At 47.8% G+C, this 21,351-nt stretch overlaps 1 protein-coding gene and 1 long non-coding RNA gene across 5 annotated transcripts in view; one reads left to right on the top strand and one right to left on the bottom strand.

The window, feature by feature from the left end:
- DOCK5 (dedicator of cytokinesis 5) overlaps window positions 1-21,351 on the top strand; it is a 165,507-nt gene that overhangs the window by 102,843 nt on the left and 41,313 nt on the right. The window contains exons 26-32 of one of the 4 annotated variants that reach the window (XR_008310960.1): window positions 2,293-2,429; window positions 5,081-5,176; window positions 7,796-7,894; window positions 14,347-14,441; window positions 16,118-16,196; window positions 18,674-18,786; window positions 20,683-20,741. Coding sequence is in view for 3 of the 4 variants with exons in the window: in XM_053269060.1 (XP_053125035.1) it covers window positions 2,293-2,429; window positions 5,081-5,176; window positions 7,796-7,894; window positions 14,347-14,441; window positions 16,118-16,196; window positions 18,674-18,774; window positions 20,683-20,741 (666 nt within the window). In the remaining variant the exon portion in view is untranslated. Of the gene's footprint in view, window positions 1-2,292; window positions 2,430-5,080; window positions 5,177-7,795; window positions 7,895-14,346; window positions 14,442-15,707; window positions 16,197-18,673; window positions 18,787-20,682; window positions 20,742-21,351 lie in introns of those variants that run through there. The other 3 variants (XM_053269060.1, XM_053269061.1, XM_053269062.1) reach the window with 3 other exon arrangements.
- On the bottom strand, window positions 2,025-3,401 carry LOC128333546 (uncharacterized). The gene is made up of 3 exons (XR_008310963.1): window positions 3,330-3,401; window positions 2,814-3,126; window positions 2,025-2,552 (listed from the first exon to the last, which is right to left on the bottom strand). It is a non-coding gene; the product is annotated as an uncharacterized LOC128333546 (long non-coding RNA).

Genomic DNA, 21,351 nt, shown 5'->3' with positions numbered 1-21,351 from the left:
CAATTTCACGAGCGCTCCACAGATGTGGCTTGTTCGGGAGGGTCACAAGGAGAAAGCCACTTCTCAAGAAAGGCCACATTAAAGCTCGTTTGCCAGAAGGCACCTTGAAGATTCTGATGCGAAATGGAAAAAGGTCTTATGGTCAGATGAGACCAAGATTGAACTATTTGGCCTCAGCACCAAACAGTACACCTGGCGTAAATCCAACGCAGCTCACCATCCACAACACACCATACCTACAGTGAAGCGTGGAGGTGGCAGCATCCTGTTGTGGGGGTGTTTCTCTGCCTCAGGGACTGGGGCTCTCGTTAGGGTAGAAGGAAAAATGGATGGGGCAAAATACCGCCAGATTCTGGAAGAAAACCTGCTACCCTCTGCCAGACAGTTGAGGATGGGCAGAAGATTCACCTTTCAACATGACAACGATCCGAAGCACACAGCAAAATTGACCACACAGTGGCTGAAGGAGAAAAAAGTGAACGTCCTCATGTGGCCCAGTCAGAGCCCAGACCTAAATCCCATAGAAAATCTGTGGAGAGATTTGAAGATAGCAGTCCACCAACACCTACCATCCAATGTGACCGAACTTGAACAGTTCTATATGGAGGAGTGGGCAAATATTGCTCCGTCTAGATGTGCAAGTTTGATAGAGAAGTATCCCAACAGACTCAAGGCTGTTATTAAAGCAAAAGGTGGTTCAACAAAATATTGACATTGGGGGGGTGATCCTTTTTCAATCTCAGTAATTCTTGTTTTTTATTTCTGACACTTTTTCTGGACTGTAATTGTGATGTTTTTCAGTTGGATGTTATAGGTTGCATTGGATAAGTACAGCTGGTGAAGGGAATTTTCTTTGTGTTTTCATTTCCGGATGTAAGGGAACCAGAATTTAAGGTCTATCAAAGGGGGTGATTCTTTCCTATACCCACTGTATCTTCTTGCCGTCCCGACCAGCGTCAGACTGAAAGTGGCTGGTGCACATGCTCATGTCACACACGCTCACCAGCCACTTCCAGTCTGACGCTGACTGGGGCAGCAAGAAGGTACACTATATTTGGGGTACAGCTCCAGCGGGGGAAGAGCACCCTCCAAGTCCCGGTTTCTTAAGGGTAACCACCCGCCACCGCCGAACTGTCATTTGGATGGTTCGTGCACATCTCTATTAAAGCCTTCAGTCCATCGATGGCCCTTGATGGAGTATATTGCTCATATGGAGGGTGCTGCAGCTGGGTGCTGCAACTCCAGGGTGCTGCAACTGCTACTGCTTTGCCTTGCAGCTTCCTGATTCGGGGTAGGGCATTATGGATTAGTCTAGGGGCACACGTAGACTATAAGCAGACAGCAGGGTCAGTTCCTTTTAGTATAATTCTCATCTCTGCTTTCTGGGGCATTTTATACATTATGATGATTATTGCCCCCAAAGGTGAGGAGCTACTGGCCTGGAAAGGGGCTACTGTAGCATCTGTATTTGCACCAGTGCAAGCTGGTTGACTTGCTAGGAACATCAGAAGGTGCCATATACCGAGTCAGGCCATTGGTCCTCTAGCTCAGTATTCTCTACACCAGGGATTCTCAACGTTGGGTCCCCAGATGTTATTGGACTTCAACTCCCATAATCCCCAACCAAAGGGCACTGGGGCTGGGGATTATGGGAGTTGAAGTCTAATAACATCTGGGGACCCGACGTTGAGAATCCCCGGTCGACTGGCAGCGGCTTCTCCAAGGTTACAAGCAGGAATCTCTCTCAGCCCTATCTGGGAGATTTCGGGGCAGGGGGACTCTGAGTCTTCTGCATGCAAGCATGCAGATGCTCTTCCCAGAGTGGCCCTATCCCCTACGGGGGAGATCTTACAATGCTCACATGTAGTCTCCCATACAAATGTAAACCAGGGTGGACCCTGCTTAGCAAACAGGACAATCCGTGCTGGCTGCCAGAAGATCAGGTCTTCTTCCTGTCCCAAAAGGGCTCACAATCTTTTTTTTAAACCCTCAAAAACAAGGGAGACACACACCCCTGCCCGTCCCCCACCCCAAGAGGGCATTGAAGCAACAGCTGCTGGAGAGATGCTATTCTGGGCTGAATAGGGCCAGTTGCTCTCCCCTTGATAAACATAAGAGAGCCGCCACTTGAAAGAGGCCTCCGTGCCCATTTAACTGGAAGAAATAGAAGCCAGACTACTCCTGCAGCTGCCGCTGACCTGGACCATGAAGCAGGTGAGTGGGTAGGTTAATACACACATTCCCAGCTTGGGATGCTGAACCTGTGTCATCTTTCTTCATGATGTTCCTCAGAGTGCCGAGATGTTCTCCTGCCTCTGCTGGTCGACCAGTTAAGTGGGCAGCTGGATGATAATTCCACCAAACCGGATCATGAAGCCTGTTCGCAGCTCCTTAACAATATTCTGGAGGTCTTGGATCGGAAGGAGGTGGTGAGTGATCCTGTAGGAGCAGAGTGGAGGGCCCAAACCTGTCTGTATAAAGGACGGCCTCATTACTCGCGGATTTGGCATCTGTGGTTTCAAGTATCCGTGGTTGGGTAATTGACACCTGACCTTGGTAGATGTGAAGAAAAACCAGAAGAAAGGGGGTTAAATCTGCCGATGCACAGCAGCCGGAAATGACTGTGGTCATATCCAGCCGTCATTTTGTGAATTTGAGCCATTTTCTAGCTTGTTTTATCGAGAGGAAGTCTAAAAATAGCAATGTTTCCACCAAAAAAACCCCAGATCTTGGCACTGGGGAGGGGGAGTGCTGGAGGCCTATGGACCACGGTAGGGTGCTTTATTCCCCCCCCCATTTTGGCCCATTTTTACCTTGGTTTCCCAACCTCCAGGAATCTAACTCCCACAATTGCATTGAGTTCAATGATCCAGTATTTGCGGTTTCCTTATCTGCGGCAATGTTGAGGGATTCCGCAAATACTGAGGATTTCCTGTACGTTTTAAGAGGAACCACATCTGAGTAGGAGGCTGCATCTTTTCAACTGCAGAAAGACCCAGTTTCAGTTTCCACTATTTCTGGATAAAGGATCTTGGTAGATGGACCGGGTGAGACTCAAGGCAGGGCTGTGTGTGTATGCCACGGTTCCCTGATACTGGAACTCTGTGAGAATTCATTTTGGATTCTCTAGTACAAGAAAAGCAAAATATACATTATTTCAATAAATCATATCAGCATTTGAGAGCAGAATTCAGCAAGCTAAGAGTCTGGACTTTTGAGACATTAAGGCCAGATTCAGACATAAAGGGGAACCAGAGGTCCCTAAACCTGAATGTCCAAATGCGAGAAATGGCAGTTCAGACCCTAACTTAACTAGAAGGTTCACTCACTAAACTCCAGTTTGAACCCTCGGTTTGGAGTGAGGTTTGTTGCCCGGGCGCCAGTTTGCAGCTGTCTCCATTATGTCTGAATTCAGTAATGGAAGGAGCCTTCCCTGGGTCCGGAGTTGAGAGAAGGAAGCTCCTCCCTCTTTCTGTCCTGATAGGCTGCCTTGGCTGTCCATCAATCAAAGGAGGAAGCCTGGCGGCGCGTTCCCCCTACTCTCTGCAATCTCGCAGACTGCAGAGAAGAGGCCAGCGCTTAGGTCCGAATTCGAACAGGTAAGCACGTGAGGTGGGGGAGCGGAACCACAGTCCCATTGGACCCTTGGTTCTCTGTTATGTCCAGATTCGGCCTAAGTTTCAAAACCAGCAAGTTTCTAGCCCTTCATTCTGCAAAGGTGAACTTGAAAAATGGCAGGAAGTGTTTGATGCAACCCACATAGGAAGCTTCCTTCTACTGAGTCAGACCCTTGGTCTGTCTAGCTCATGGTTGCCTGCACTGACTGGCAGCGGCTTTCCAGAGTCTCAGACAGGAGTCTTGCCCAGCCCTGCCTGGAGATGCTGCCAGTGAATGAACCTGGGGCCTTTTTGTCTGGGAAATGAATGCTCTGCCACTGAGCTATGGCTCGATCCCATACCTTTGGAAGCAAGAGGAAGGCTAAGCCAGATTGACAGTGGAGAGCTGACGGGGCAGAGAACAGTTAAAATTGCAGAACAGGTTGGACAATTGGTGGTTAGAGTGTTGAGATGCGAGTTCAAATCCTCACTCAGCCATGACTCTCACTGGGTGGCTCTGGGTCAGTTGCGTACCTCTCAGCCTAACTCACCTCACAGGGGTTGCTGTGAGGATCAACAGAACCATGTACTCTGGGCTCCTTGGAGGAAGAGCAGGATAGAAATGCCGGGGGCTGGGGGGGCTGGCCGTAAGGCTTTTGGCACCCCAGGTGAAATTTGTCCCCCCAGCTGAGATGCACGGAGCTCTGCCTTTAACTGGATCTGTGCAGTCTGCTTTTTCACCAGGTCCCATTCACCAGGTCCGGCGAATGAATAGCCCACGCTAGCCTGGGGCTACCGTGGGGGAGATCAAAGAGTTGAGATGGTGGCCCACCTGACGCCCGCCCTTCCTGTATTGCCACTGCCCCCCTCCCCTCAGCAGCACAGGCCCTGCCATCCTTGGGACCAACTCACCTCTCTGTCACCCTGAGAGCCCACTCCCACCCCCCCAAGAATGGGTGCCCTAGGCCAGGAGTTCTGTGGTCCTCCAGATGGTGCTGATCTACAACTCCCATCATCCCCAGGTGCTATTTATTGCAGCTGGGGATGATAGGAGTTGTAGTTTGGCAACATCTGGAGGGCCACAGGTCTGCTTAGCTGCTCTATCTGCCTAGCTTAGACAGCTTAGGTCTATCTAGTGGACAGGCAGACCCAGAGGAGCTGACACTGCGCCTAATTCCAAAGCCTGGACTGCAGTGTTCCCTCTAGCAGGGATTCCCAGATGTTGTTGACTACAACTCCCCGAATCCTCAGCTGCAGTGGCTTTCACGTGGGAGTTGTAGTCAAGCACATCTGGGAATCCTTGTTAGAGGGAACACTGTTGGACTGTATCTCGGGATGTTTTGGTTGTGCCGGGAAACCTCTCTCGACTCCATCGTGATGAACATCTAGCCAGCCCGCTCCTCTTGAACGCGGATAATCCCTCTTGACAGGAACTGTGCCCAAGGATCTGTCTCACCAGCTCTGTGTTTGCTTTGTCTCCTCAGGGCCCCACCGCTGCCCACATCCAGCTGATTATGGAGCGTCTGCTGAGGAGGATAAACCGGACCGTGATTGGCATGAGTCGAGAGTCTCCTCACATTGTGAGAGCTTGGCTCTGTGCTTTGTGTGTTTGCTTGCAGTGTGTGTGTCCCTTGTTCTGAGGCTTCAGTGGTCTGCAGCCAAGCTGGCCGGGGCACAGACAGGCATGGCTGTTCGCATTTCGCTCCACTGTTTTCCCGCCAAGTGGTTCCTTGCCATTTTCCCACTTACGAATGTGGCATTCTTTTGCTGCCGTTTGCGGAGTCAGAGCCTTGGTCCATCTAGCTCAGTGTTGTTTACACAGACTGGCAGCAACACTTCAAGTTTGCAGGCAGGAGTCTCTCTCAGCCCTATCTGGAGATGCCAGGGAGTGAATCCGAGACCTTCTGCATGTAAAGCAGATGGCCGACCACAGAGCTCTGGCCCCAACCCCAAAGGAGAATATCTTACAGCACTCATGTGTAGTCTCCCATCTAAATGCAATCCAGGATAGGCCCTGCTTAGCAAAGGGGACATGGTTCATGCTCACTACCGCAAGTTGCGACTCTCTTCCCCATTGTATACTGAGTCAGACGCTTGATCCATCTAAGTCACTAATGTCTACACTAACAAGCAGTGGCTTCTCCAAGCTGTCAGGCAGGTTTCTCTTCCAAGAGATGCCAAGGAGTGAATTTGGGACCTTCTTCATGTAGGTCCTCTTCCACTGAGCTCTGGATCCATCCCCCAAGTCCTTTCAGCTGTCATATGTAGTTGCCCATTGAAATGCGCTCTGGTAGGGCCACATGAAGTTGGAACCTTTCCATCCAGGTGTGCTGGTCTTGTGGTAACAAGCATGACTTGTCCCCTTAGCTAAGCAGGGTCTGCCCTGTTTGCATATGAATGGGAGACTAGAAGTGTGAGCACTGTAAGATATTGATGGAGCCACTCTGAGAAGAACATCTAGGTTCCACGCTCCTTCCCTGGCAGCATCTCCAAGATAGGGTTGAGAGAGATTCCTGCCTGCAACCTTGGAGGTGCTGCAGCCAGTCTGGGTAGACAATACTGAGTTAGATGGACCAAGGGTCTGACTTGGTATAATTAATTAATTAATTAAGTTAGCTTCCTACGTTCCAAGTTCCTACCTTGGAACTTGGAACCTTCCGCATTCAAGCATGCAGGTGCTCTTCTCAAAGTGGCCCCATAACCTGAGGGGAAGCTCTTATAGTGCTCACACATATAGTTTCCCATTCAAATGCAATCCAGGGCAGACGCTCCTTAGCAAAGGGGCCAATGCATGCTTGTCAGCACAAGACCAGCTCTCCTATCCTTGATGGTGTGCATTCCCTTTCCCCTGATGTGCCCTCCCCAGGCTTACTGGTGAATGGTGGAAGGGACCCATCTGCAGTGGGTAGAGGCTTTCTCTCACCCACCATGAATGGATCAGTGCTGCCTCTTCCTGGCACTCCCTTGAAAGGGACCTGGGTCTTCATGGCTTGATCTTGATTCCTCAGACTGGAGCCTGATATGGCCGGCCCAGGGCATAGTTCTTCTCTTCCCTCCACACCTCACCCCACCCTCTATCCCAAATAAAATGGTGCTGTTTTTTAGGTAAAGGTAAAGTGTTGACTCCTGGCGACCACTGAGCCCTGTGGTTGTCTTGGGTAGAATCCAGGAGGGGTTTGCCATTGCCATCTCCGCGCAGTAGGAGATGATGCCTTTCAGCACCTTCCTTCATTGCTGCTGCCTGATATACTGTAGTTGTTTCCCATAGTCTGGGGAAACAGACTGCACAGTCTGGGAAACATGCCAGCAGGGATTCAAACCAGCAACCTCTGGCTTGCTAATCAAGTCATTTCTCTGCTGCCCCATTAGGTGGCCCCCGTTTTTAGACTGACCCTTAAATGTCTCTGGTAGCTCGTTTGTGACAACAGGGGGGCAACTTGAACATGAAGAGAAGAGACATAGCACTGCAAATACTGAGGGTCTTTTTTAATGGTGGCCGAACAGGGATTCTCCAACTTGGGTCTCCAGATGTTTTTGGACTCCCATCATTCCCAGGCTGAAGGGACTGCAACTCCCAGTGATGGGAGTTGTAGTCCTACAACATCTGAGGATGAAAGTTGAGAGCCCCTGCTGTATAGAGCAAGAGTGGGGTGGGATCAGGGATTTGACAGCCTCAGCGGCATCGTTTAACCCCCACCCTACCATTGGAAATGGCTTTACTACCAAGCCAGAGGTTGCTGATTCGAATCCCTGCTGGTATGTTTCCCAGGCTATGAGAAACACCTAAATCAGGCAGCAGTGATATAGGAAGTTGCTGAAAGACATTATCTCCTACTGCGCAGGAGATGGCAATAGGAAACCCCTCCTATATTCTACCAAAGACAACCACAGGGCTCTGTGGGCGCCAAAAATTGACACCAACTCGACGGCACACTTTACCTTTACCATTCTTCTGGCCTGGTTTGATCACTCCTCAGTGCAGCCCCAGAAATCAAAATTCTTGCTTGGATTTTGTCTAACATCCTGTTTCCCCCAGTGGCCAACCAGATACCTTGTGGGGAAACCCCAAGTAGGATTTTAGACTTAATGTGTTGAATTCTGCTGCTCATGTATGCTGTTCCCATCATTGCCTTTGTGGAGAATGTCAAATGATGGAGACTTTGTTTATTTTACTGTTTTCATCTCCTTTTCATTTCCAGGGCAGTTTTGTAGCCTGCATGACGGCCATTCTGAGGCAAATGGAGGATTCCCATTATAACCACTACATCAGCACTTTCAAAACCAGACAAGACCTGATTGTAAGTCTGATTTGAACTTGAGCCAGGGGTGCAGAGGGAGGTGATTAGTCAGTCCAAAACTGCCTCTAATAGTTTTCTTTATAGAGTGTGAGACCAGAGGCACTCTTACCCCTGGACTTTGGGGTCGAAGTCCAGGGCCTCCATAGCCCTTGGGTCCCCCAAAGCCTCTTTAGTCTGGTCCAGGTGGTGTGGTCACCTGGTGGAGCATGATGATGCTTAATTTGGAGGGGAGAGGGGCCTCCAGAGGCCTTTAGGTCCAGGCTTCAAAATTACCTAGGTGTACTTTTGTGTGAGACACAGACACCTCTCTGGGTTATAAACAGAGGTGTGTCTTCAGAGGAGCACAAAAAACTCACACACTGAACGCTTGGCTGTTCATTTTTCTAAGAATCCCACCTTTCCTTTAAAAAATCAAAATAAGATCTAAGTGTCTACCCCATATGTTAGTTCAGGGGTTCCCATCTTTGGTCACCAGATGATGGTGGACTGCAACTGCAATCATCCCTAGTCCACTGCCCTGGGGGATGGTGGGAGTTGTCATCTGACATCATCTAGGGATCCTTGATTGGGAAGCTCCTTTGTCAATGAAAGCTGACACGCGTCAGCAGTATCTGCAGGAACCTCAGAATCCAGATTGATAACTACATATGGTTTTCAGTGGCAGAGGGTGGAGCTTCAGTCCCTTACATCAGGGATTCTCAACGTTGGGTGTCCAGATGTTATTGGACTTCACCTCTCATAATCCCCAGCCCCATTGGCCTTTGGTTGGGGATTATGGGAGTTGATGTCCAGCAACACCTGGGGACCCAACGTTGCGAATCCCTGCCTTACATCACCTACTCCCCCATGACAAGCAAACCACAACAAATCATGTAAAACAATTGGAGATCGACAGAATAAATGGTGCAGATTTATTCCAGCTTGCTTCGTTTAACTAGGACACTTTCCTTGGTGAAAGTTCTTGATTTTTATTTATTTATTTATTTATTTATTTTGAGCATGCGGTGTACCCGGCTTTGTTTCGGACTCCCTTCCATCTTGTTTTCCTTCCCTCCTTTCTCAGTCTACTTTGGTCTTCTGCGAATTCAGTCTTTGGCTGGCCCAGGGCGTGAGCAATCGAGGCCAACGCTGTGACATGGAAAACTCAATTAATATTGGGCAGACTGGCAGTTTGGGGACCAGCATCAGTTTAGTTCACTCTGGAAAAAGGAATTGGGACAGGAGTGGTGTTCTGTTATTCCACCGTGGAGTGCTGCCAGAAACTCGGAAGGCTTTGCCTTTATTTGGTCTGATGGGAAGCTGGCAATGTTGAGGCACCAGAGTTGGCTTCCAGCAATGCAGATGTGTGTTTATTACTAGAAGAGCATGTGACCGATGTCTAGCGAAATCCCCAGGCGATTCAGATCTGAGGCACTGTCTTGAGCTTTAGAATTTCCACACTCAGATCAGGTTACTCAAAAGCTCCTTCAAATGCGGGCAAGCTTTGCCAGTGGGTGGGAAGTCAGCGTTAAGAGCTCATAGGGCTTCTGGGGAGTGGTGGTTCCCTGTAATTGTGGCATTGCTATTAACATCATTATTTATTTAGATAGCACAATCCGTGTTCCTAGTACTCTAGCAAAGAGGAATTTTCCTGACCCATAGGGCTCATAATCTAAAAATTCTGAGTGAGCATTGTCCAAATCTGTAAACCAGATTTTAAAAAGGAGATCGTGGGGTTGTTCGCACAACCTTATTTCCCCGGGGTGGGGTGGTTGGAGGCAGGATCAGTCCTACCTTCCCCGATATAACCGCCGCTGCCACCCCACTCGTTGTGCTGCGGCTGTAGACGATCGCCAATGTGGCGAGTGGAATGGCAGCAGAGAAGCCAGGGGAAGGATGCCCAGCCTCCAGAAAGCCCACAATGCAATGCACTGATCGTGTGGTACATTGAAGTCATTCTAGAGGCCAGGGCACTCCTTCCCCAGGCGTCTATGGTAGGACAGGTTGCCAGCAGCCCAAATGGGGCTGCCACACAACCAGGTGGTGGGATAGAAGGGTGCATGGCCTCCACTTTTAGCCCAGGTAAACAAACAAAAAAACCAGGCTACCTGGTGGGGTAGTGCCAGGATTGGTCCTGATCCCAGCACTCCATACAATCTGCCCTCCCCGGATAGGGCTGTGCAAGCCAGAAAGGACTGGCTGTGTCAACAACCCCAGTGTCACGCATGCCTGACATCCTCGGGCTTGAAAAGGCTGTTGTGATTCTGAGCCCTAAAGGTTGCAAGATGGTGTGCAGGTTGGTTTGGTTTTCTCTCCGTTGCAAAGTGGTTTTTGGAGTACCAATGCCAGGTTTAAATTAAATTTCACAGTTTTTCTATGGTAATCAGATACACTTGCCCATTCCAGGTGGCCCAGATCGAGGGATGAGTCACAGCATAAAGTTATTGGTTGAAGGTCGTGGCAGCTGGGGATTATGGGAGTTGTAGTTCAGCAACCCAGGGTTGGGAACCCCTGAATTAGAAGATAGGTAACCCACATGTAACACAAAGGGAGAGGTTTGTGGGTGGGAACAAGAAAGCCTGCTCTTTCACACTGCTCATGCTTTGCTTTTCCCCTGTCTTAGAAGACTAGAGGAAAACCCACCTCAGTGCATATACGAATATGACAAATATTTATATACTGCTTGTCAACAACAGTTCCCAAGTAAAATGGCTCCCTGTCCCCAAAGGCCCCCAATCTAAAAAAGAAACATCAGATGGACACCAGCAACAGCCTCTGGAGGAATGCTGTGCTGGGGATGGATAGGGCCAGTTGCTCTCCCCCTGCATAATAAAGAGAATCACCCCTTTTAAAAGATGCCTCTTTGCTCATTTAGCAGGGGCGAAATAGATTCCGAAGCATGCATCGGCCTCATTCCTTGTACTTAAATGGCAGACTAGCCAAAAGGATAGAGGCCGGATACTGGAGTTCGTAGAACATCAGGCGGAGGGCCCAGGGTTGAAGTCCCTGTTTGGGCGATACTAATGTTGAGAGCCAGCATAGTGTCGTGGTTAGAGTGTTGGACTAGGACTTGGGAGATCAGAGTTCAAATCCCTATTCAGCCATGGAGCTCGCTGGTCAACTCTGGTCCAGTCATTGATCTCTCAGCCTAACATACCTCGCAGGGATGTTGTGAGGATGAACATAGCCATGTACACTACTCTGGACTCCTTGAAGGAAGAGTGGGATAGAGATGTAAAAAGAAAGAAGGATGACTGCCTTTGAATTAGAGGGCCTTGTGGTCATCATTCTTCCTAGTCAAAATGATTGTGTAAACACTGCCCTCTGAATGAAACCATATGCAAGAACGCCTTACTCCAGGCCGCCTTCTCAGAGGATGTATTTGGGAATAAATGTTGAGCAGCTTTGACTGCCAATGGAAATACATCCACAATGCATTAAGGCTGGGGCCATCCAGGGGTTTTCAGCCAGGCTTCCAGGCCTTGGTCCCTAGACGTTTCCTTCTTAGAATTGAAAATAAATCACCAAACAGTAGTAATTGCTTGCCAGCACTTCACGGAGGCCTTCAAACTCATTGAGCGGCCTCATTTCATTCCAGAACACCAAAGTCTACATTTGCCAAAAGCATATAGAACAACGGAGCTTTGAAGTCCATAGGCAGGCACATAAGTTCAAGACCCAGAGGCAAATTAGTGCAAATAATAAGTAGATTTATTATTATGAAATGGAAATCACCTGGAAGTAAAATTTACAAGCTGATATGGCTAGAAAGCTCTCTACCCCATATGAGTAGGGTGTGTAGTTAGGGGCATTAAAATCCATGTCTAAGTTTCATCTAGCCTCTAGGAGGCAGAGGGGTGACCTTCATTTCTGCAAGCACGTCTTGTTGCCCCAGAGAACAAGGAAATAGGAATTTGCCCCATAGGAAGACTCTTCAAAAGGAAGCTGATCTAAATGAACTGGAGTCTCACCCTTTTATTAAGGGGAGGGGGGCAAAGTAAAGATTGGAGAAAGAGTGACTATTGTTACCTTTGCCCTCTTCGGATATTACAAATATGACAAATATCTATATATATCTACATACTGCGTTTCAACAAAAGTTCTCAAAGCAGGTTGGTTTGATTGATTAAGTGCCATCAAGTTGGTGTTGACTCTTAGTGACCACATAGATCGATTCTCTCCAGGATGGTCTGTCTTCAGCTTGGCCTCTCAGTGGTGCATTCATGGCTGTCGTCATCGAGTCCATCCACCTTGCTGCTGGTCGTCCTCTCCTTCTCTTTCCTTCCACTTTTCCCAGCATTATGGACTTCTCAAGGGAGCTGGGTCTTTGCAAAATGTGTCCAGAGTAATAAAGTATGATAGTTTGAACCTGGTCATTTGTGCCTCAAGTGAAAATTCTGGATTGATCTGTTCTATGATCCATTTGTTTGTTTTCCTGGCTGTTTACATAGATATAAATAAATAAAATGGCTTCCTGTCCCCAAAGGGCTCACAATCTAAAAAAGAAACATAAGAGAGACCCCAGCAACAGCCACTGGAGGGATGCTGTTTTCCTGGGCCAGTTGATCTCCCCCTGCTAAATAAAGATTATCACCACTTTTAGAAGGTGCCTCTTTGTCCAGTGAGCAGGGAACATAGGAAGCTGCCTTCTACCGAGTCAGACCTTTGGTCCATCTAGCTCAGTATTGTCTACCCAGACTGGCAGTGGCATCTCCAAGGTTGCAGGCCAGAGTCTCTCTCAGCCCTGTCTTAGAGATGCTGCCAGGGAGGGAACATGAAACTTCCTGCATACAAGCAGGGTAGTGCTCGTCCCAGAGCAGCCACATCCCCTTAGGGGAGTCTCTTGCAGTGCTTACTTGTAATCTCCCATTCAGATGCAAACCAGGGTGGACCTTGCTTAGCAAAGGGGACAATGCATGCTTGCTACCACAAGGCCCAGTCAGTAAAGACATTGTAAAGACTGCCAGAAACAGGGATCTGAAATGACAGTCAGGGAAGCCCTGATAGGTGAGTTTATCCAATTCAGATGCACAACTGCAGGAAAGCAATTTAGTGTTTGCTTCTCTGGCTGAATCTAGCCCAGGGACTTGGCTGCACTTGATCAAGGAGGAAGAAAGGTATCTTTTATTTGCAATGAATGACCATTCCTTTGTGGAGTTTCCAGTCCAGACATTTGAAGCTGCCCTGAATCTTTGGGTTAACATGGTTATATGTTTGTATTTATCATTATGATGGCCTCTGTCAGCTAGAATTGTATCCCTCAAGCATGGATTTAATAACAATTGGAAATTATTTTCTTAGCAGGCAGCAGTGCCCATGTCTCCTTTGGAAACCATCTCATTGGCCAATCTGTACATCTATGCTCTCCCTTTCTGCTTCATTTCAGATGAATGGCCTATACTGAGACCTGGGTGTGATGTGCAGTCAGCACACAGAGATGCATTTGCAATGTACATGTTGGCCTCCCACGCACAGCCCCACTAGTGATGGGCATTTATTTAGCAATATAGGAAGCTACCATATACTGAGTCAGATCACAGGTCCATCTAGCTCAGTAGTGTCTACACTGACTGGCAGCAGCTTCTCCAGGGTTCCAAGCAGGAGTCTTCCCCAGCCCTACCTGGAGATGCTGCCAGCTACTGAACCTGGGACCTTCTACATGCAAGCATGCAGGTGCTCTTCCACTGAGTTACAGCCCCATCCCCTAAAGTAGGGCTGCTCAACTTTGACCCTCCTGCAGATGTTGGCCTACAACTCCCATAATCCCTGGCTATTGACCACTGCAGCTGGGGATTATGGGAGTTGTAGTCCAAAAACAGCTGGAGGGCCTAAGTTGAGCAGACCTGCCCTAAAGGGAATATCTTGCAGTGCTCACATGTAGCCTCCCATCCAAATGCAAACCCAAGCAGACCCTGCTTAGCCAAGGGGGCAATCTAGGCTTGCTACCACAAGACCAGCTCTTTCTTTATTTTCTTAAGGTTTCAAAAAACAGAGTATAGCAGAAGCAATAGAAAAAGAATGAAGTCTGTCTTATTCAGTTAGCTAACATCATCACTGCAAACCTTTAAACAACAATATTATCCAATATTGTGCACACAATGCATTTTAAAATGTAATATGCAGTACTATATTGCATGTATTTCTAAATATATAATTTACTGTTTTGCATATATTTCTAAATATATAATTTTCTATATTTAGAAATGTATGTGACATTCTATGTTATTCACTTGCAAAGTAAATATTTCTCTTAGCCTTTCTTGGAAAGACATCTTGCTAGCATAAAAAGGTAATTCAGTTACAGTGATGTCTTCTGGAACAAAAGATGCATCTCCAGGATAAGCCCTCTTGAGCTGTAGATGGTCTTTCCTAGATTTGCACACATTGGCACTCCCCTGGGACTTACAGGATTTATGAGGCTACCAGATTCTGGGTCGCCCTCTTTCAGTTTTGATTTGCTTTCTCCCTTGCAGGATTTCCTGATGGAAACCTTCATCATGTTTAAAGATCTGATTGGAAAGAACGTCTATGCAAGTGACTGGATGGTCATGAACATGATGCAGAGCAAGTAAGCAACTCATTGGTGATGATCCAGAGGTCCTTTGGTGCCAGGATGCAGGGACATTGACAGGATTGGGCCCTTGGGGCACTCAGGGTGTGCACGAATCCAAAATCGTGGTTCAGTTCAAATTGGAATCTAATCGTGGTGCCGAAACGGTTCGGTTGAACCGGCCGGTCCAGTCCATTTGACTGAACTGGTTCAACGGTTCAGGAGGGTAATATACTAGGGAATCCGGTGAAGATTCCCCTTTACAAGTAGAGGGGTGGGGGGCCCTGGCAAAGGGAAGGGGCAGCTGGGTGGGGGTGGTTCCAGCCTCCACATATGCTCAGCCGTTTGCCTGGTGTCCTCGGATGCACAGAGGCCAGAACCAAACCACTACCCAACAGGCGGCTTGGCAAAGGAGGGAGGAGTGCATTCGGGGCTGTGTCAGGGGCAGCAAGTGGTGGCACCAGCAGCCACGCTAGCTGGGTAAGGATCTTATTACCTCTCCCTGCCCCCAGCCGTTGCCGAACCAGTTCACCTGATCCGGGTCTGCTTCAGTTTGATCATGGACCAAACCGCCCCTGGTTCAGTCCACAATCAAATATCCGAACTGGCCCGGTTCGAGGTGAACTGGTTCGACAACAAACCGTTCATGCACACACCTACTGGGCACGTGCCCCAGATCAAAGTTTTAGCACCCTGGTCCTCTGTGCTGTGTGACCTTGGTGGATGCATTGGTGATTAACGGTTTCAAGCACTGGAAAAGAGGAGTATTACCTCAATAAGGTAATAATTAATAAGGTTTAATTATCAAAAATTGAGGGGGACTGTGGACTGGAGCCAGGCCCTACGGGTCTGGCCCCAGATTATTTCAATATCGGAAACACCCATGGCAAGTTTGCTGTATCCATGATGTACAGTGACATATACAAGCCTGTTTCGGGGGCTTTGAGTATAGTACTTTCCATGGCAATACAGTAAAAATGCAGAATGTGATATTGGGTGCAGAATTCAACTCCCTGAGAATCTCAGGGACTGTTTTTTAAACAAGTTTCTAGGCCTTAGGACTACAAAGATAGCTTAAATGTGCGAGGCAATGCCTGCTGAAATTTTAGAAGCCAGAGAGGTGATGGAGTAAGATTTCAACAGTTGTGGGTAGGTTGTGTTGCACTGACCCCACCCATGACTAGAAAAACTAGAATAAATTATGCAAAGTAAGACAGAAAATGCAGATTTGCCTAATTTATACAGTTTGCAGGCAGATAGATGCATTTGTTGTTTTAACTATAGGTCATGCCAAGGCATCAGTGCAGAAAAATGATCATCCTTTTGGAGAACCAGGCTTTCCTCAGTACACAGTTTGGATTGCTGAGGCACAGAATGTTCCACATTCATAAGGATCAGATTATGAAGCTGATCATAAGAGCCCTCTTGTATCCCTCCTCCCTTCGCAGCTGACGGCGTGGTGAAGTCGTTTGACAGCTAGTTGCTGTTTTGAACTCTCGGAACCGCCTGCTTCAAGCTGAGAAGAGGCCGTATTTTTCAAATCTGAATTGGCAGCGCTGCTTATGAATAGTAGACTACAAATCATGTTGTGTAACTAGCGAGGGGAGTGTGGGCACCGCCTGCAGCTTTCTGGGAGTTGGAGAGACTGTTTGGCTTTTGACATTCCAGCGTCTGTCTTTGCTTTCCTTTCCCAGGACTTTCCTTCGCGCCATAAACCAATATGCCTCTATGCTCAACCGCTTCTTTTTGGACCAGGCAAGCTTTGAACTGCAGGTAAGAGAGCAAGCCTGACTGCTCACAAGTGCTGTAAGCAACTTGCAAACACATGTTAGCCTACAACTCCCATAATCCCAGCTATTGGTCACTGTCTCTTCCCAGCCCTGCCTGGAGATGCTGCCAGGGATTGAACCTGGGACCTTCTGCATGAGGGGGAGGTTCTCCCACTGAGCCATGGGTCTGCCCCCTAAGGCAGGCCTGCTCAACTTTGGCCCTCCTACAGATGTTAGCCTACAGCTCCCATAATCCCAGCTATTGGTCACTGTTGCTGGGGATTATGGGAGTTGTAGTCCAAAAACAGCTGGGGTGGGGGGAGTTGAGCAGGCCTGCCCTAAGGGGAATATCTTACAGCGCTCACATGTGGTCACCCATCCACATGCAAACCAAGGTGACCCCTGCTTAGCAAAGGCGACAATTCATGTTCACTACCACAAGACTGACTCTCTGCCCCACATTCTAGTGAAGGTGAGTTAAGCCCTCTCATCTTCTCAGAACTTCATAATAAATAGATTCATTGAGGACAGGCCCATCAATGGCTACTAGTCTGAGGGCAATAGGCCATCTCCAGCCTCAGAGGCAGGATTCCTTTGAATACCAGTTGCAGAGGAGTAACAGCAGGAGAGAGGGCATGTTCTCAGCTCTTGCCTGTGGGATTCCCAGAGGCATCTGGTGCACCACCGTGTGAAACATGATGCTGGACTAGATGGGGTTCCTTGGTCCCCATCCAGCAGGGCTGTTCTTATGTCCTTAATCTATGATGGTAACAGCAATTTATAATAGGTTTTTGATCAAAGACCACTTGCCTGGACATGATATAAGTCCCTGGAAGAACAGGGCTTAATGCCAGCACCTCCTGCCCCAATTCACTCAGTCCTAGGCAGCTCCTGTGGACTGAAGGAACTGAAGACTGTAATTAATTGGCAGAATTCACAGCCACACCCCATATGGGGAGGCCCACTAGATTACCTGGAGGAGGTGAGGTCTCTCGAGGTCTGTTGCTCAGGGTGTCTGTATAAGCACCTTGGGATTTGTATATCAACTAAATAATAAATGAACACATGTAGAACCTCCATGTTCAGCGGCAGCCCCAGGAAGTCAGTGCAGCTGGTGAAAGAGTGGCTTGGAACATTCCTCCTTGGTGTGCTAGATTTCTGCTTGAAAGGTTTGTTTTTAACAACCTTTATGTTTTTAACATAAAGGCCTTATTCAAAAATGAGGTTTCCCCACCTGGAGTCAGATGTGGTACAGTCCGTTCTACCAGTCCACTGTGTTCCATTCTGCCACATGCGTAGACCCAGATGAGAGTTCACAACCATCCTTGGCTTTGGAAAGAGCCCAGCTTTAAGCTTCTCCCTGCTCGCATGATGAGGATATTGTGATGGTTGCGAAACTGATGTTTGTCTTGGGACCATAGAAACATAGGAAGCTGCCTTCTACCGAGTCAAATCGTTGGTCCATCTAGCTCAGTATTGTCTTCACAGACTGGCAGCAGCTTTTCCAAGGTTGCAGGCAGGAGTCTCTCTCAGCCCTATCTTGGAGATGCTGCCAGGGAGGGAACCTGGAGCCTTCTGTTCTTCCCAGAGCGTCTCCATCCCCTGAGGGGAATATCTTACAATGCTCGCACATGAGCAGGGTCCACTCTGGTTTGTATTTGAATGGGAGACTACATGTGAGCACTGTACAATATTCCCCTTAGGGGAGGTGCCCACTCTAGGAACAGCACCTGCAGATTTGCATGCTGAAGGTTCCACGTTCCCTCCCTGGCAGCATCTCCAAGATAGGACTGAGAGAGACTCCTGCCTGCAACCTTGGAGAAGCCGCTGCCAGTCAGTGTAGACAATAGTGAGCTACTATACTACTACTAAGGGTCAGACTTGGTATATGGCAGCTTCCTGTGTTCCAAATGAGTCTTTCCTTATCCTGCCTGGGGTTGCCAGGGACTGAACCTGAGACCTTCTGCATGCAAAGCAGATGTTCTACTACTGAGCTACAGTGCTTCCCCAGCAATATGGGAATACTGATGCTTTCTTACCTCACAGGGGTATTGTATCGCAATGCTAAATATGAGCTGTTTGGAATTCACAGAAATTGCTACACAAATGCCAAGTATTATTAAGTTCAAGGGTCTGAGGCTTCCATATAGAAATATAGGCAGCTGCCGTATACTGAGTCAGACCCTTGGTCCATCTTACTCAAAATTGCCTACACAGACTGGCAGCGGCTTCTCCAAGGCTGCAGGCAGGAGTCTCGCTCAGCCCTATCTTGGAGATGCTGCCAGGGAGGGAACTTGAAACCTCAGATGCTCTTCCCACAGCAGCTCCATCCCCTGAGGAGAATATCTGACAGTGCTCACACTTCTAGTCTCCCATTCATATGCAACCAGGGCGGACCCTGATTAGCTAAGGGGACAAGTCATGCTTGTATAGTCTGCAATATATTTTATATTTTCTCCTTTGTCATACTTTTTCCCACAGCTGTGGAATAATTACTTTCACCTGGCTGTAGCCTTTCTTACTCATGAATCCCTTCAACTGGAGAACTTCTCCCAAGCGAAACGGAGCAAGATTGTCAAGAAGTAAGTTTTCACGTGAGTTTTCTTTCTTTAATTTTAACTGGACTTGGTTGCACCAATTCACACGTTAATTCCCTGTACACTGATCCGTTTGCCAGGTCAAAGGCCATAGCCTGCGAAAGGGAGGGATGTACCCGTATGTATCTTGCTCTCGCCAGGAATCTTTGGCTGGCTATGGATTCCCCAGTGAATGTCCTCTGTGTGCTTTTAGACCAAGGGAGGGCCAACTGTGCCCCTCCATCTGGTTTTGGACTACAAATCCCATAATCCCCAGTTAGTGGTCTGTAGCCAGGGATTATGGGAGTCGTAGTTCAGCAACAGCTGCGGGGCTAATTCTGTCCAGCCCTTTTTCTAGACATTGCTCTCAACTTCACATTTTTGGCCATTGTCCAGTGCTTTCAGACCTGGACTATAACCTCAACCTGCTATTACACGGGACCCACTTTAGGAACCTAGGAAGCTGCCTTATATTGAGTCAGACCCTTGGTCCATCTAGTTCAGTATTGTCTGCACTACCTGGCAGTAACTCTCCAAGGCTGCAGGCAGGAGTCCATCCCAGCTCTACCTGATGATGCCAGGGTTCGAACTTGGGAGCTTCTGCATGCATGCAGATAGATGCTCTTTCACTGAGCTACAAACCCATCCCCTAAGGGGAATATCTTACAGCACTCACAGAGACTCCCATCCAAATGCAAACCAAGGTAGACCCTGCTTAGCCAAGGGGACAATTCATCCTCGCTACCGCAAGACCAGCTCTCCTCACTTTCAGGTGGTTGCCATCTATATGGTCATGTGGCATTTTAAAGCCTAACAGTTTTCGTGATCAGGCACATTATACTTTTGATGCATCTGAAGTTTTCTTTTTTTCTATTGGCCTGCTCGCCCTGCCCCTTCTCTACTCACATTTAAAAAAAAAAAAAATCCTTTAAAATTAGAAAATGGTGGTGCAGGCCGCCTTAGGGAGGAGATCTGGTCTTGTGGTAAGAAGCAAGAATTGTCCCCTTTGCTAAGCAGAGCTTGACCTGGTTTGCATTTGAATGGGAGACTACATGTGTGAGCACTGTCATATATTCCCTGTAGGAGATGGGGCCTCTCTGGGAAGGGCATATTATTTATTATTATTATTAATTCGATTTCTATACCGCCCTTCCAAAAATGGCTCAGGGAACAGAGAAATAACAAATAAATAAGATGGCTCCCTGCCCCCAAAGGGCTCACAATCTAAAAAGAAACGTAAGATAGACACCAGCAACAGTCACTGGAGGTCCTGTGCTGGGGGTGGATAGGGCCAGTTACTCTCCCCCTGCTAAATAAAGAGAATCACCATGTTTAAAAGTGCCTCTTTGCCAAGTTAGCAGGGGTTGCTTGCATGGAGAAGGTTCCAAGTTCGCTCCCTGGCATCTCCCAGATAGGGCTGAGAGAGAAGCCGCTGCCAATCTGTGTAGACAGTACTGTAAGTGTACCAAGGATCTCACTCAGTATATGGCAGCTTACTATGGAAGTGGGAGCACAATCTAGTTCCGAATAATTATTCAGCACTATGGTGTCGCCTAATGGCACAGCGGGGAAATGGCTTGACTACCAAGCCAGTGGTTGCTGGTTCGAATCCCCGCTGGTCTGTTTCCCAGACTATGGGGAACACCTATATTGGGCAGCAGCGATCTAGGAAGATGCTGGAAGGCACCATCTCATATTGTGCAGGTGGAGGCAATGGGAAACCTCTCCTGTATTCTACCCAAGACAACCACAGGGCTCTGTGGGCGCCAGACAGCACACTTTACCTTTACTTTAAATATGACAGAACTTACTTGCATTGTAAGTTCAAAATCAGCTCTGCATAATCTGGATGTTAGTGCTATTCAATATGTGTTCTATATCCACTTTCTCTCATTTAATATTTTCTCATTGCAGGTATGGGGATATGAGGAAGGATATTGGCTTCAAAATAAGAGATATGTGGTATAACCTAGGTAAGTACTTCCTAAGAACCTCAGGTCGTAGAGGTGTGCATTTACAGAGTGTGTTGTTTATACTTAGGAGTGTATTGCAGCTAGTCATAAGAACAGCCCTAGTTCTAGTCCAGCATCCTGTTTCACACAGTGGCCCACCTAGTCAGATCATAGAATGTTAGAATTTGGAGGGTCCTTTGAGGTCTTCTAGATCAACCCCCTGCTAAGTGCAGGCATCTGCTTATAGCATCCCTGACGGATGGGTGACTATCTCTGTTTGAAAACCTCTCAAGAAGGAGAGCCCACCACTACGTGGAGTATCTCAAGCTTCTTAACTAGGGATGTGCAAATCGATTTGAATCAATCTGATTCGTCTCAAATCTAGGTGATTCAAATTTGAATCAAATTGCCCTTTAAAACGGTGGTTTGAATTCAATTTGAATGTTCAAAATTTGATTCGAGAGCTGCTTGGCACCTTTTTAAAGCTCCCTGATAGGTTAAATAAAGTGCCCAAACAGGGTCAAATTGATTCAAATTTGAACCAGATTTTCGGGTCTAATTTTGAATTTGATTCGAATTCAAAGCAAATTTTCAAAATTCAATTCAAATTCTAAATGAAATTTAAAAAATC

The sequence above is a fragment of the Hemicordylus capensis genome, chromosome 8 (genome assembly GCF_027244095.1).
Source record: "Hemicordylus capensis ecotype Gifberg chromosome 8, rHemCap1.1.pri, whole genome shotgun sequence".
NCBI classification, from domain to species: Eukaryota; Metazoa; Chordata; class Lepidosauria; order Squamata; family Cordylidae; genus Hemicordylus; species Hemicordylus capensis.
The sequence above is the reverse complement of the archived record's forward strand: the minus strand, read 5'-3'. Positions and strand labels throughout refer to the sequence as shown.